Source organism: Carettochelys insculpta, chromosome 20 (genome assembly GCF_033958435.1).
Source record: "Carettochelys insculpta isolate YL-2023 chromosome 20, ASM3395843v1, whole genome shotgun sequence".
Lineage (NCBI taxonomy): Eukaryota > Metazoa > Chordata > Testudines > Carettochelyidae > Carettochelys > Carettochelys insculpta.
In genome coordinates this window covers 8,051,097-8,067,296 of record NC_134156.1, presented here as the reverse complement: position 1 = coordinate 8,067,296, position 16,200 = coordinate 8,051,097, and the positions used below count along the sequence as shown (strand labels likewise).

Here is a 16,200-nt window from a genome sequence, read left to right as displayed (position 1 = left end):
TTAGGGTGCTGCTATGATTGATGGACTTGAAACATGAGAAGTTGACCTAGGAGCACATGACCTGCAGGGAGCAGCTGAGGGATTTGGGCTTCCTTAGTTGGCAGAAGAGAAGAGTGAGGGCTGATTTGATTGCAGCCTTCAACTTCCTGAAGAAGGGGCTCTAAAGAGGATGGAGAGAGGCTGTTCTCAGTAGTGACGATGGCAGAATAAGGAGCAATGGTCTCAAGTTACAGAGGGAGGAGGTGTAGGTTGGATATTAGGAAAAACTATTTCCCCAGGAGGATGGTGAAGCACTGGATGTGTTACCCACAGAGGTGGTGGAACCTCCATCCCTAAAGGTTTTTAAATCCCAGCTTGACAAAGCCCTGGCTGGGGTTTAGATGGGGTCAATCCTGCTCTGGGCAGGGGGCTGGACTTGATGACCTTCTGAGGTCCCTTCCAGCCCTATGATTCTATGAGAAGTTTTCAGTACAAAAACAGAGAAAAACAGCATTGGGCCTGCGCAGCTACACGGGCTGTTTGGGCCAGGGGATGTAGAGCTGTGTTAGCCTGAGGACTCTGGCCTCTCCAGCCACTAGAGATGTTTTCAGCTGGTCCTTCTGGCTGAACTGTGTCTTGGACCTGCCCTCAGATACTTGGACGGCCGGATCTTCGTCATCGAGGTGCTTCCTGAGAGCCAGGCCGAGGTGGACGAGGTGGTGCTGGCTGGAGATGTCATCGATGAGATCAATGGTTTTTCCCTGAGGAATGCACGCAACGGCCAGGTGGGGTGGAAGCACCCGTGGCCAGGCTAACGCCTGCCTTCAGGGGCTGATGTGCTGCCCCTCCCCTGAGATCCTGTTGGAAGTGAACACCTCGCTGGTCTGGGCAGGGTGGGTGGGCGGGTGAGGTGTCTGGTGGTGGGATGGGTACAGAACAGGTTTCCCAAGCTCTGGGAGCAGGAAGGGGAGGAGCTGTGGTGAGCAGCTTGTGCACAGATCCCAAGGGTGTGGCCAAGCCGGGTTGTTCTGATGTTAACACGCAGCCGCGCCACAGAAATGAGGGAGGTGTTGGCCTGGGGTGAGCCAAGTCCCCCTGCCCTCAGTGAGTGCCCCGGTTCTCGCCTTGCCTTCAGGCTGGGGCTGTGTTGCAGAAGCTGAAAGGCAAGCCACTGAGCTTCTGCCTGATCCGCTGGAAGTGGCGTGACGGAGGGACGTACAAGCCGCTGCTGCCGTACCTGAAAGTGCTGCGGGAGAAGCTCCCCAGCTTCCAGCTCCAACATGAGCACAAGCACAGAGAGGAGAAGGAGGAGCGGTGCCTGCAGGGGGGCAGGTAGGGCTGGACAGACCAGAGGCATGTGCCTTGGGTTGCTAGGGGTGAAATGATCCCATGTGCCCAACCTGGAGTCGGCCCTGAAACGAAGCCAAGCTAGGAGGGGGAAGGGCGGAGAGTCTCTTACATATGGGAGGCTGGGCGGGGGTTTCGCTGCAGCGTGTGCTCTGGTGCAATGCTCAGCTGCCCAGTGTGGGTTGGAGGCTGGGTGTTTATGCCCAAATGCACGCTCCACACCTAGCACTGTGGAAATCCTAAAGCTTGGCTCCGGTACTGAGCTTCGTCTAGATCAGTTTCTCAGCCAGGGGTACGTGCACCCTTGGGAGTACACCGAGGTCTTCTGGGGGGTACATCAACTCATCTGGATATTTGCCTAGTTCTGCAACAGGCTATATAAAAAGACTAGTAAAGTCAGTACAATCTAAACATTCATTCAGACAATGACTGTTTCTACTGCTTCATATGTCTCATGCTGAAATGTAAGTACAATATTTCTATTCCATTTCATTTATTGGATAAGATGGTAGAAAGTCAGCAAGTTTTCAGCAGTCGTCTTCTGTGATATTTATTTTTGCATGTGTTTGTAAGTAGTTTCTAAGGGAGGTGTAATGTGGTGATTTGCAAAACCAGTCTGACTCCTGCAAAGGGTACAGTAATCTGGACAGGTTGTCTGGCACTTGTTTCAAGACCTAAGGATACTTTAAGACCATGTTTCCCAACCAGTGGGACATATACCCTTAAGGCAGGGGTAGCCAACCTGTTAGGGACTAAGGCAAGTGGACAGAGTGCAAAGACCTACGTGTTGTGTGTTATATTTTTTACCTGTTGGTCACCTGTATAGAGAGAGAGAAAAATAAATGTGTCTCAATGCCCTCCCCCAGAGCCAGGCAGCCCCACTCCTCCAATCTAACACAATCCCCCACCCGTCCGCCAGATCCAGGCACCCTCAGCCCTGCCCGCTGTAACTCAATGCCCTTCCTCGCCCCCTCTTGCTCTAACTCGATGCTGGTAACTCACTGGGGCTGCTGCCGCCGTTGCCTCCAAACGCTTCTCCCACTGCTTCCGGCGCGTGGCTCTGAGGAGGAGCCACGTTTAATGGCTCAGAGCCCCGCAAATTGGCCACTGCCGCCTTAAGGGTGCGTGAGAAAAGTCTGGAGGAACTTGTAAATTTTTTTTTTTTTTTTTTTTTTTGTTTGAAGGGACCCTTCATAAGAACGGTTGAGAAACACTGATCTAGACTTTCAACCATCCAGCTGCCCGAGTCATGCCGTTATGAGGGCAAGTGGGTGTAGCGCATGCTTTAAGCTGTACCACAGCCTCCCCCTTAAGAGGCAAGTGGATAGAATGCAAAGAGCCACACACAGATAAAAATATAACATGCAACATGTCTGTCATCTCTAGATAGATAGATAAAATAAATTTGTCTCTGTGCTCTTCCCCCAGAGCCAGGCAACCCCTTAGGGGGCAGTGCATGGACTCCCTGGCTTCATTCCCTCTCTTTCTCCTCAGGCTGCTGTACAACCTGCGGTACCTGGGCCAGGCCAATGTAGGACAGGTAGGGTTGTGATTCTGATGGGCTGGAGGGCGGGGAAGGTGTCTTGTTTCCACTGACTTTCATTTAACATGCTCGTGATTTCATTGCCTCCCAATCTGTTTTCAGTATGGTGGCAAAGAGGTGCTGGACCAAGGCATACCCACAGTGCTAGAGCAGCACCAGTGCCCAAAGGTGAGTACCTAGCTGTGACCTCGCAGGAAAAATAGACCGGTGACCTGGCATCAGGGGGTGTGTGTGTGGCAGAAGGGTCTCTGCTCCTGAGGACCTGCAAAGTACAAGGACAGCACATCAAAGACTAAGACGGGCGTTCTGCAGACTCTCTAGCTCTTCACCTTTCTGACCAGCCTTCAGGGCTTTCCAGAACTGGGGGCCTGGGATTGTGGCGTAGTCAGAGAATAGACACAGTGCACATCAGGAAACCCTGGGAAGACAAGTCCAGTCACTTCTGATCAGATTTAAGGAGACAATACAAGCAGAACCCTTTCCTGTTAAAAACAGCCAGGCCTCTCTTAGAGCTCAGGAAGGAGGACAATAAAGGCACACAGTTGTCTTCTTCAGGCCACCTTAAATATTCTTGTCCTGGATCTGTGCCTGTCTGTTTGTACGGAAACTCCACAGGGTGGCATTTTTGGTTTTTGTCTGGCCTACTGGCCGGTTGTAAAGTGCAGTGTCCACGTTGTAGAAGTGCTGGTGAGTAATTCTATGGTTGTCAGCTGAGCAGGCACAGAACAGAGGGATTTGGGTTGGAGCATGTGTGGGGGATGATGTGGCTGGCAAAAACAGAGGGACGTAGTCTAAATGAGACTCAGCCCCAGCTGTGTTTACAATTGCTCTTCAGTCATTCAAGCTTGGTGGGTGTGTGCTATGAATACAGGCCCATTAAAGCTGGCAGAGCTAGGAGTTTGAAGTTATCGCCACACCTCAGTAAGAGAAACAGGAAGGTCCTGTTTCTGCCAGAGCTGTTTGCATACTCTAGCTCCAGCTTGAACTAGCAGGGCTGTGTATTCAGTAATCCACCAGGAGAGATCTGATTAATCAAAGGAGCTTCGCAACCAGAAAAGCCTTTAAAATAGAGAATCTGAGGATTTAAATTCTCGGTCAGTTGTCTGTCTGTATTTTTGGGCCTGACTTACTATTGCCTCAAACCTTGTGTGGGTATTTGTGAAGTAGGTTTAAAACATTACTGTACCTAGCGTGGCAGTGATTAATACCCAGTATGAACTGCACAGTGTGGAGGGGAACAGTGAATAGGGTCCTGTGAGCTCAATGGGAGAGAACATGAGTATTGCATAACTCCTTCTCCACTCACTCTTCTGCCTGTCTTGACCTGAAATATTCTGTCCTGGCTCCCCATCCTTTAGTGGCTCTCTACTCAGGTGGAATAAGCAAACTAAATTATGTGGCAATTTAGTCGTGTCGTGTCAGATCACCACCAGGGGTTAAACAGAGATTATCACCATGGTTATTTTTATTCCTGAGCACACTGAATTTGAACCAAAATCTGATAAGCTGAAAAGTAAATTCAGTAACTTGCTGCACCAACCTGTTGTTGTGATGTGTGGATTTTGCCACCAGTGGGAGGCTTTCTGAAAAACTGTGCTTCCGAATAATTTACATCACTTCCGGTTAAGGACACTCTTGCTGTGTTTTTTTTCCTCTAAAATAAATCTAAAAAGTTGATTGTTTTGTTTTGTTTTGTTTATTCAGGAGGTTTTATTTGACGTGAAAGAAACTGAAGTCCTCATACAAGAGAAAACCTCTTCCAAGGTGAGAGAGATGTCCTCGAGTGTAGCTGAAACATTCCGACACGTTAGTGATGTTTTAATACCCGGATTTGTTTTTTCTCATTTCTCTTAGATGTTGCATTTGTAGTTTTTTTAGCTTGTAGAGTGCATTGAGCTTTGTGTGTACACAGTGGTGGCAAAGCAGGGAAACTATTTCGTCTCTCTCTCATGCATGGCACAGCAGCTCTGACTTCATTTAACATGGGAAAAGAATTTCCCTTTGCTGCAATTCATGTAATACCAATTCAGTGGACAAACAGCAGGTTCTAGAGAGCGAATCCTGAACTGTCAGCTTTGTTGCTAACCCAGTATCTCTCTTGACTCAAAGGTGCTACAGGACTGCTTGTTTTCTCTCTTGACTGTCATGCTGTAGGTTCTGTTCCAGTACCCCTATCCAGAGATCTCCTGTGTGGGTCGCCGTCTAGATAGCAACAATCATTTTGCCTTCTGTGTTGCGTAAGTGTTGATTGTGAGATAAACCTAGTCGAGTGGCCCAGTATTTGGGATCACAGACTTATCAATCACATTTTCATGTAACATCTTAAACCACTGCCATATAAGTTAGTGGTAGGAAATCTGTATATTCTGTATATTCTTTTGGAGAATGGATTTGGCACGCTTGCCTTCATGTGCCACAGTCAATAAATGAAACGGGGCTATCAGTGTAGGGTTCAATAGATGTGTACCATTGCTGTACTTGTACATGGACCACCAGCCTTGCTGTTACTTGACTGGAAACAGGCGCAGGTGCACCAGCTGTTGATGAGGGCCCTCTATTGTGCTTCCTGTACCTGGAGATCATTTTAGCCCCCTTTATGAATTACTGGATTTATTTTTGCCTATTGATAGGAAGTTTCTTATTCAGGGTTTCACCAGGGACCCCTGAACATAGTACCTTTGACTGTCTGGTGTTTGAATCAAATTCTGAGCAAGAATGTGAAGAAATTATCAAGCGAATTGGTAAGTTTAAATATTTTACTGTTTTAAAATATAAATTAAGAGTAAAAAGATGGAAATTCTTTGTGTGCCACCATATCCTGACATGTGTAAGTAGTGTGTGAGGTATCCATGCAGGTAAAATGGAATTTTATGTGATCTTTAAAAGCTTGTGCTTACTTGCTACTGAAGTTGATCAATATTGTCCATAAGTTAAAGCCACATGTACGCTTTAATGTTTTCCTGAATTGAGGTCTGAGATTGTGAAGTAATTCTTCTCTGGAAAACACCCTCTCAGTTAAACTGCTCTAATGACAAGATCTAATGAGCTGTATCTGTGTGTGAAGTTTGGTGTTTTAGAAACTGTCCCCGGTGAGAACAGGTGGGCTGAAAAAGCATAAGGCATGGGGTAGAATTATAAACCACAAGTAACTTTTTACTTTCATTTCTATTTGTGATGTCTACTTCGCATAAGTAGGTAAAATGAACTATTCTAATGATTCCTAGAATATTGTGGTTAAATTATCTGTCATATACCCAGCTTGTTTAAGGTAGTAGCGGGTAGAAATATGCCAGTTTCAGTATCTCCACTCAACCAATGGAGGAGTATCTTTTTAAATACAATACTAACTCCAAGTAGGACTAAATCAAGCTGTGGGAAGTTCATTGCTTACATGCCTTGGGTTTTATTTACCCAGGTATTAAAAGGTAGAAAAAGCACAAAGTGCAGCAGTGACTCTCGGAGCTTGTTTCAATTGATTTGGCCTTGTAATGTGGGGCTTAGAAGTAAGTGTAGATGTTCGGGCTGGAGCTGGCAGGCGCCAAGTCTTGGAGTCTGGGTCTCCAACCTGAACATTTTACACCAGTGCTGGGTAATTTGCAGCCCAAAAGCCATATGTGGCTGATGAGGGTTGTGTGTGTGTGGCCCTGAGACTTCTTGTTTACTGCTGCTCATGTGCAGAGCTTCCAGATTCTGCTGGTTTTTTCCTACCAGTATTCCTAAATGAACACACAAAGCAAGGGCAGGTGAACTGAGGTGTGTGTGAATTGTATGCAACATTGTGAGAGCTGTGTTCTCCCTCTGTATTTGATCAAAGTGCTGCTGTTGTTGGCATAAGCCCCAAACTCCAGATACACAGGAGTGCAATTAGCAAACTACCCAGATTAGTATCAGAGAGGTAGCCATGTTAGTCTGTATCTTGGAGAACAACAAGTCCCATGGCACCTTATAGACTAACATATTTTGGAGCATAAGCTTTCATGGGCAAAGACCCGCTTCATCTGATGAAGCGGGTCTTTGCCCACAAAAGCTTATGCTCCAAAATGTTAGCCTATAAGGTGCCACAGGACTTCTTGTTACCTGTTAATCGACAGCTGTGCAGCCCACTGAGATGGAGGGACACCCCTGTGCCCCACTCACTTGCCTAGATTGCCTATAGCTGGTTTTGTTTTTAGCATTGGAGTGGTGAGTTCAGGCTGGCTGGCCAGGGCTCTGAGACTCAGTGCTGCAGGTCTTTTTCTTCCCTGTGTAGCACCTCCAGGTATCTATCTAGCATCTGATCAAGGGCAGTGCACTTATTGCCATTTTACAGGAGAGGAGGGAACTAAAGTAGAGGCTTGGGTACTCACCCACAGGAAGTCTACTAGAGCAGATTGAACCTGGATTTCCAAAATCCTGGTGTCCTCACCACTGGACCACCCTTCATAATAAAATCCTCATTTCTGGTTTGCTCAACTCTCTGCTTTTAATTTTCAAGTGACTTACATAATTTGATGCATGTACAAGAATGTTGTATTACATAGTAGTTGGGCACTTATTTTGATGCTATTCAGAGTATCCAAGACTTGAGAAAAATGGAAGATTTTCTATGTATTTATAAAGGGGTTATTACTGTGGCATTCTGTCCCTAACTCAACAGTTTAGAGGGGGCTGGTGCCACCCTTAAAACTTGAGTTTGTATAATGGTAACATACTTGTTCCCTCAGCTGCTGGATTTAAACATACTGAATGGTTTGTCTGATGAGAAAGGGGAGTGAGTGGCTCTATCGCTGAGCATCCTCTAAGCCCTCCAGTGACCCACAGTTGGAGCCCTGCTGATAATTCCATCCAGTGTTCTGCTATTGAGATCCTGATAATGGATTAAGAGACTGTCTCCACCTGTAACATGAACTCAATTTAGGATTTTATTTTTAAGCTGTTGTAATTTAGTGTTTCAAATGCATCCACTGCTGAACAACTTAGTCTGGAAACCACTAATTTACTGCCCACTGTCTCCCTCAAACAAGCTTCCAAATGGAGTTTCACTGAAAGCTTTCACATTTATGTGGAATAAATCAAGATAGGAATACTTTAGCTGTTCCTAGTGTCAATTTTTATATGCCTGACTGATAAAGTACTTGTATCAACTCTACATTTAGGAAGACAGTGACACCCTCCTCCCAGGGGGAAAAAAAAACAAAATAGTAATTGCAGTGTCAATTACTGGAATTAAGACCAGTTTGTTTCTCAGTGGGAGTAAAGTTATGGCTGTCACTATGACCAGCCCTCAAGAAAGGCTAACTTTTTTTTTTTTCCCTTTTAAACCCAAGGAAATATTTCCTAAGCCAATCCCTTCAAACTCTGTATAGCCCTTTTATGAGCAAAGCTTTTCCTGCTTCTGGTAAACACAGGGATGGTGAAGAGAGTGCATTCCCTTAGACAGCTTGCTCCCACCTGCCTAATGAAGAAAGGCTGACATTTTCAAGAGCACCTAAAATTTCATAGGCTGTCAGATGGAGGCTTCTCCTAAGTTATGTGCATCTGAAGAAGTGAGGCTGTGCTCATGAAAGCACATGCTCAAAACTTTTCTGTTAGTCTATAAGGTCCCACAGGACCCTTTGTTGCTGTTACAGATCCACACTAACACAGCTACCCCTCCAATACTTGTCTCCTAAATTAGGCACCTTACTATTCCCTCCCTTAAAAATGAGAAGGCACTTTGAAGTGACTTAACACCATAGCTTAGTAGTCATTAATTCAAACTATTAAAGCCCTCTGACAGCTGTTCCTGAAGCTTATGCTTTGACTGTAGGAGGAAGACATATCACACTGTTCCTTAAAGGTGAGTATGTTAAGGCCTACCTCCTTTAGAACAAAAAAACCTAACACCATAGGGCTGTGATCTAAGGTGTTAAGACCTAGCAGTTCTGGAAAAGGCCACTTGCTACTTAACACCCCTAACCTTCAAAGCAGCTCAAGGACAAAATGCTCAAGTTTTCCCCATTGGAGCTCATTTCTACATCAAAGTAGGACATGCTCAAGTAATTGCCCTTACTAGGCAAAGTATTAACAGTCCCTTAGATTTTGTCCAGCTTGCTCTTTAACTCTATGGACACCAAACAACAGGACACCTCATGTGTGAATGTAAAACATTTAATTTAAAAATGTTGACACTACAATATATAAAATAGCTATTATAAATGCACATAGTGTATTCTATAGCTGCCAGGTTTACGTTTTTAGGAAACTGTAAGTTACACTGTGGTTAAGACTTGGTAGTTTCACCCTCTGAAAGTCCACATTTTATCACAGTGATGTATGGTCAGACTTAACAGCCCCAATGGTTAAACACTTGGATCAAGTCATAACCAGTTTTATTGCAAAAGGACCCTGTACACATTTATATCAATTCTAGTACCTTACAATTTTAGCTACCCAACAAGTCATTAACATACAGAAACATGCATGAGAAGCGAGAAAGATCACCCATCCCTTCTGCATATTAGCAACTTGCCACCCTTGAGCAACAAGGCTCATATCACTAAGGTTTATGTGAACAGTCACTTTTAGCATTCATCCTGAGTGAAAGATGGAATGACTTAAGTACAAATGCAACATATTATAAACAATTTCTTACAAAAAAAAGTCACAAATTAAAACCAAAGTATTTTACAGAATTTACTACAAAACACCATAAAAATTGCTTTCACTTAAGCTCTCTCCCCCCGTATCCTGCGAGCCAGCTGGATGTCTTTGGGCATGATGGTGACTCTCTTGGCATGGATGGCGCACAGATTTGTGTCTTCAAACAGACCCACCAGATATGCTTCACTAGCCTCCTGTTTTTAAAAAAGGCAAGAAAAGCGTGTTACCAGCCTTCAGAAAACACCTGCTCCCTCAGTTATCATAAAAGAGGCAGGTAGCTCAACAGCAGTACAATACCTGCAGAGCACCAATGGCTGCACTCTGGAACCTCAAGTCTGTTTTGAAGTCTTGGGCGATTTCCCTTACCAACCTCTGGAAGGGAAGCTTGCGAATCAGCAGCTCTGTAGACTTCTGATAACGACGAATCTCACGAAGGGCCACAGTACCGGGCCTGGAAGAAAGAAGAGACTTCAGCCCACGGGTACCACCGCGAGATGCACGTCTCCGGTGACAGCGTATTCTCCGGCAGCCCTGTCAGTGCACCAGCCGGGTTCTTTCCCTTACCTGTAGCGATGAGGTTTCTTGACTCCGCCAGTAGAGGGAGCGCTTTTCCTAGCCGCCTTCGTGGCCAGCTGTTTGCGAGGAGCTTTGCCACCAGTGGATTTACGGGCAGTCTGCTTTGTACGGGCCATCTTCCCTCACTGACGGAAAGAGCAAACGCGGCTATGACACAGGAAAGTCCCTACCCACGAGTCAACCTTTCCTTCCCCACCCTGCAGCCTCCCACCTGCCCGCCCCCCACGCACGCTGGGCGCTCCGGCAGGGAGACAGCCAGACCCCCGCACGCCCTCGTCTTCCTCCCCACGGGGAAGCGGGATCTGGGGCTGCCAGTCCAAGGCAGATGTCCGTGGGCTGGCTCCCCTCCCCCGCGCGGCAGGCAGCCTGCCAGCCAGCAGCCTCCCCTGGGAGGAGGAGGAGGAGTCACCACGGCTCCGCAGCGTGGCCCTTCTCGGCGGGCGGGGTGAGTCACGGCCGCCTCTCTCCGCCAGCGGCCGGCGAGCCCCAGGCGGCGGCGAGGCCGGGTGGTGGCAGGAACCAGGGGAAGCCAAGGAGGGCGGCCGCCACCAGACAGGGGTCGCGGTGTCCCGGCGAAGACGCCCGGACTCGGCTCCGCCGCCCGGCCCACGTCCCGTCCGATGCCAGTGGGGGCCGCGGCTGTGGGTGGTGCCTCCTGTTGTCCTCAGAGAGGCCGAGCGCTGTCCGGCGCGGAACAGCCACTCACCGCCTACAGAAGGGTCCCTCCGCCTGCTGCCGCTATAATCCACTCCGCGCACGAAGCACACCGCAGCCCAGGATTCCCCTCTCTGTACCCTCCCCACTCCGGGGACTTGCTTTTTATATCGGGGACGGCATGCTGCGTGGTGACGTCATAATACCTGAAAAAGGCGCACCTCCCCATTGGCTGGGGCTTCCGCCGGCGCCGTGCCGTCACCGGACACAAAGGTGGGGCTCCGTTTTCTCAGCGCTGATTGGATGCCAGCCTCACCGCTGATTGGTTGTTAAAGTAACACGCCGATTGGCTACTGGGAGGCAGGAACGACCCAATGAGAACTACCTCTGCGTTTGTTGTTCTGATTGGACGAAGGAATACGCTTTGGATCCTACCCTTTGTTGCGAAGCTCCACAATAGAAAGGCAATGGGAAGGCAGGGAGCGTGAACGTCCTAAGCACAGCTGGGAGGACAGCTGGGGGACAGGGGCTCGCGAAACATGCTGGTAGGAGCAGTAGGCTTTATTAATGTCTGTAGACCAGCTCCTGAAGTCCCTCAAGCAAATGTATCTTAACAAAAATGCATTTTGAATTTTCGTTTTTGAATAATTAATTAAATTCATTTTCCAAAGCACTGTTCAGGCTTAAAACGATTAGTAAAATTTATTTTCTATATAATGTCTTTCATACTGTATGTACCAATATTTGAAATTTGTGACAAACTTAGGGATGTTTCCGAATTAAAGTATTTTAATTCCACTGAAATGTGTTGTTTAAAGACAACAGGGAATATTATAAATTTTTGGCTAAAAAATAAGGATGGCTCTTTCTAAATGGGGACAGTCGGAGTAGATAAATGTGTTTAAAAATAAAGCAAAACAATCAGTAATGTCATACATTTGACTTTACGACACATTTATGTACCAAGACCTTGATCCTACATGACTACATCAGGTGTAAAGTTAAACGATTGGGCCTCATGGAGTGTATTGCAGGATTGGGGCCTTGTGTGGTAGTGATTTTCATGCACATACTAATATCATTTAAGATTTCCTGTATGTGTTTCATACACAGAATTATTAGCATTTTCTATGGTATCTTTTATAGAACAGATACATAGCTTTGCATACTTAAAAATAAAGTTAAATATATGTCTTTGTTCATCTCTCCAACATGAATGTTCCTCATTGTATCTAAAACCATACAAACAAATCTGATTTATAGTTGTGTATAGCTCTATTATTATTATGGTTATTACCCTATAAGAAAAATTTAGGCCCAGTTCTAGAAACACATGTGGACGTAACTTTAACCACACAAGTAGTCCCACTCAAGTCAAGAGGTGCAATCCAGAGTCCTCCAGCGGAATTGATATCCTGCCCATCCCACAAGATCCGGGTAAAGGATTGGGTGGGAAACAAAGACAGACTGCAGTAATTTGTGGGAAATCACTTCAAAAATTTTAATACTTAAATAAGGGATACAGATTTGTTATCTAGTATAACAGTATTTTACATCCTTTAAGGAAGATACGTTTTATTCTTTTAGTAGTAAAAACTGACTGAATTCTGTTAATATATTAACTGACTTTTTTATTTTAGTAACTTGGTGGGGAAATCTGGCTCTCTTCCAGGATATGTGGGATCTAAGGTTTTTGTGGCTGAGAGCAGGATAAAAATGTAAGAAAACATGCAGGAATGGATGGAAGTGTGTATTGCAGGGTGGTGGCAGGACAGGAAAAGTATTTAAAAAATAGGGTTCTAGTACAGCAGTTCCCAACCTTTTAACTAGTGCAGACCGCCAGTCACCTCCCCAAACTGTTTTGGGGACCCACAATCACCCCTCCAAACCCTTCACAGCCCCTCATTGCGGCCAATTCTAGCTGCTATGTAAATTTCATTAAATGAAAAAGGAAACCACAGCATGGATTTTCAGACAGCAATTAATAACATTATGGAAGATTTTTAATTTAAAAATAATTGACTAACTTTGAATTTATTTAAAATGTATTTTCAGTGATGATTTTTATTTTTTTATGCATCCCTGGGTATCCCCCGAGAGACCCCCCAGGGGTCCATGGACCCCAAGTTAGGAACCACTGCTCTAGTACAATCTTGATCCACTTAGGAGTTTGATCACTAACTTCAGCTGGACCAGGAATTCACCAGTTCATATGCGTAAAATAAAGCTTATTTTTAAGTATTTGCAAGACTGAGGTTCTGGCACCTACTAGTCACTCATTCTCCACTTCTTACGAATGCAAAACTTCAATTGCCATCCTGTAGCACTATGTTCCACACGCAAATGTTTACAAATGTATCAACTTATTTTCAAAACTGGAGAGCAAAAATATGAATACATCATAACTGGAAAAAATTCTTCAAAGTTCAGATTAGTAATATGCAATTCTTCACCAATACCATATTTCAAAAATTTCCATTTTCTTTTTGTCAACAGCATTAACATAACGTAGATCTCTGTGGGAAAAATTGGGGTTTTCATCAGTTGCGCCTTTGTTCAAGAAGACACCTTTTTTTCCACATTCTTAAGGAAAGCCCATCTCAAGGTTTATATTGTATTAAATGAAACCACTTAATTACATTTTAAACAACCAAGGGGCTAAAGCTGCAATCTTTACTTCAATGGGAATTGATCAGGACAAACAGGATTAAGCTCAAAATTGCCTCACATGGACTATAGATGAGTTTTCAAGAGTACTGTATGCAGGCCATAAACCAAACACTGAAAACTGCCTGGTTAATATTGATTCTTGATCACATCTGTATGTCCTCCAAACTGAAAAATATGGTCAAATAGACATTGTACCAGGTTTTGCACACTCCCAAAAGTACAGAAGATTCAGAAGGAACTCATTCTTACCATCCAAGAAAGCTCTATGATACACTAGAGGAGAAATAAATAAGACTCTTATGGCCACACACAGTGGCAAAGATGCTATCCAGAATGGCATTTATTCTAAATTCCTCCAGGGATGAGCATGATTGGCACATCTTTTCAAGATCATAAATTATAGCTGAGCGATAAGAGAGCTGTAAGCCTGACAGATGAGTCAGTGCTCTGATCACTGTAGCCTCAGTTTCTCCAGTGAGGGCTGACTGAGAAAATAGGGAGGAATGTGCTGATCAATTGGGAAGGATGAATTAAGGAATTAATTGGTCCATCAGATGACAGTATTTATAAAAGGCAGGGAAGAACTTTTAGGTGGGAGGACAGGGCTCACTTTGCCCAGATTCAGAGAGGGTAGCAGTTTTAGGCTGTATCTGCAAAAACAAGAAGTCCTGTGGCACCTTATAGACTCACGTACTTTGGAGCAGCAATTAAGGGTCCTGTGGCACCTTATAGACACGTATCCATAAGGTGCCACAGGACCCTTCATTGCCGTTACAGATCCAGACTAACACGGCTACCCCTCCCATACTTGATACTATGGAGCATAAGCTTTCATGGGCAAGACGAAGCAGGTCTTTGCTCACAAAAGCTGATGCTCCAAAATATCTGTTAGTCTGTAAGGTACCCCAGGACTTGTTGTTTTTGCCCAGACTGAAGTTGATCCCAAAGAAAAGAGCTCCCTTGTCTTCCCAGGGCTCTCATGGGGATAAACTGGACTTTTGTGTTGCACTATACTGGTGATAGTGGAAGGGACTTGAATATATTATTGAGAATTGGCATTAAAAGATGAGTCTCTGAACAATTCTTGGGTCAGTCAAGGATGGGGGGAGGTTAGACAGGGACTTCATCACAAGAGGGTATTACTGCCCCATCTCACCCATATTTTGAGGTCATTCTGCAAAAGGAACGGGCCGGCTTTACATTGGGACAAGGTTGCTGCAATCAGGTTCTCATCATTATTGGTCACATCAAGTCTGGCTTCCAGGGGAGTCTAAACACTGGAACAGCATCCGTAGATTTAGCTGCTGCGTACAACACAATAGAGATACAGGCTTTTGCTCAGGGCATGAAGGTAATCAAATGCTTGTTTTTTACTGGATGGTACACTATTCATACTGCAGATAAATCTGTGGTTAGGATTCATTTAAAAAAAAGTTAGTATGTCCTAACTTTTGACTTTTTTCCTCTGATTCCATAATTATGATTGCCCAAGCTTCTAATTATTGAAATACTTTTATAGCTTTTTGTTCTGATTTAGGACTTGAGGAGCTATTCAGCAATTACTGAAAATGAAATCACAAGTAAAACAAGACAGGAGGGGAAGGCACATATACAAAATTCCAGCAATATATTTATGTACTCAGACATGCATAAATAAAACACAAAGTGCTGACAAAGCAAACTTACCAGGTAAAATCTAATTTGTTTTTGTTGCCTCTCCTTCAGCGTGTATATGGGGGTTTCCTTTCTGGAATAGTGAAGAGAATTAGCAGAGGAAACCAAGATAGTGCCAGGACTAATTGATCTAAAAAAAGTCAGTCGGTTTGTAAGCTTAAGCTAATGATTTTCAAATGTGGGTGTGTAGAACCACTCCTGGCAGTCCACAAAGCTGACTATTTACATCCTACAGGTTGAACCTCTCTAATCTGGAACTCTCTCATCCAGCAAACTACATAATCCAGCATGATTTTAATTAGCTGGATGACCACTTACCATGGACGTGGCCAAGTTTCCCTTGGTCTCCTAAAGTTTGTATACAACCACCAGTCCTATTTATTGTGCTATTATTTAGCTGTAATTTACCCCTAAATGTCCTAAGAGCCTATTAAGCAGTAGAAGTGTATGTAACGTGCTAGACAATATTGACCTCTCGACCTCCAAGAAATTCTCTTGTCTGGCACCTGTTAGGTCCTGAGGGTGCCAGATGAGAGTCCAACCTGTATTGATTTAATCTTTGTTTGTAGCTACTAACTTCCTTTAAAAGACAGATACAAACAGATTACATGTTCATCTAATATTACTTTGTAAACAAATGTAGCTACTACAGGGATTAAGTGCCACCATAATTGGGAGGCTAGATCTTCTAGACAAGAGCATTATGAAAAGTTTGGGATTCCCCTGGTTAAACAGCATCACAACATACAATAACCAGTCCTGTAGCACCTTAAAGACTAGCAAATTTATTTATTAGCTAATGAGCTTCCCTGGGTAAAACCCACTTCCTCAGATTTGGACAGTTAGAATGCAGGGTTTATATGGGAACGGGGCAGGAATGAGGAGAAAAAACAAAGTCACCTGTCACTAATAGGACCAATAGTGGAAGCAAATTAAGTTAAGTAGGATGTGTGCCATTGCTGTGACTATCAAAGGTGGGGAAATTGCCCTTGTAGTGCATAAGATAATTGGGATCCCTGTTAAAGCCCAATTTAAAAGTGTCAGATTTACAAATGAATTCCAATTCAGATGTCTCCCTCTGTAACCTTGTGGTAAACTCTTTTTGTAGAAGGATGGCTACTTTTAAACCCTTTATT

General features: G+C 44.6%; 2 protein-coding genes across 4 annotated transcripts in view; one reads left to right on the top strand and one right to left on the bottom strand.

Moving 5' to 3' along the window:
• Nucleotides 1-15,079, top strand: part of LOC142023369 (uncharacterized) — a 29,860-nt gene extending 14,781 nt beyond the window's left edge. For 2 of the 3 annotated variants that reach the window (XM_075014164.1, XM_075014162.1), the window contains exons 9-16: nt 632-764; nt 1,115-1,311; nt 2,821-2,866; nt 2,972-3,037; nt 4,574-4,633; nt 5,024-5,106; nt 5,516-5,610; nt 7,573-9,534. In XM_075014164.1, coding sequence (XP_074870265.1) covers nt 632-764; nt 1,115-1,311; nt 2,821-2,866; nt 2,972-3,037; nt 4,574-4,633; nt 5,024-5,106; nt 5,516-5,610; nt 7,573-7,607 — 715 coding nt within the window. In that variant the 3' untranslated portion in view covers nt 7,608-9,534. Of the gene's footprint in view, nt 1-631; nt 765-1,114; nt 1,312-2,820; nt 2,867-2,971; nt 3,038-4,573; nt 4,634-5,023; nt 5,107-5,515; nt 5,611-7,572; nt 9,535-14,927 lie in introns of those variants that run through there. The other variant, XM_075014163.1, reaches the window with a different exon arrangement.
• H3-3B (H3.3 histone B) lies at nt 8,983-10,906 on the bottom strand. The gene is made up of 4 exons (XM_075014167.1): nt 10,773-10,906; nt 10,055-10,191; nt 9,788-9,941; nt 8,983-9,684 (listed from the first exon to the last, which is right to left on the bottom strand). The coding sequence occupies exons 2-4, from the start codon at nt 10,180-10,182 to the stop codon at nt 9,556-9,558; spliced, it is 411 nt and encodes a 136-aa protein (XP_074870268.1). The 5' UTR covers nt 10,183-10,191; nt 10,773-10,906; the 3' UTR covers nt 8,983-9,555.
• Nucleotides 15,080-16,200: the final 1,121 nt, after the last annotated feature.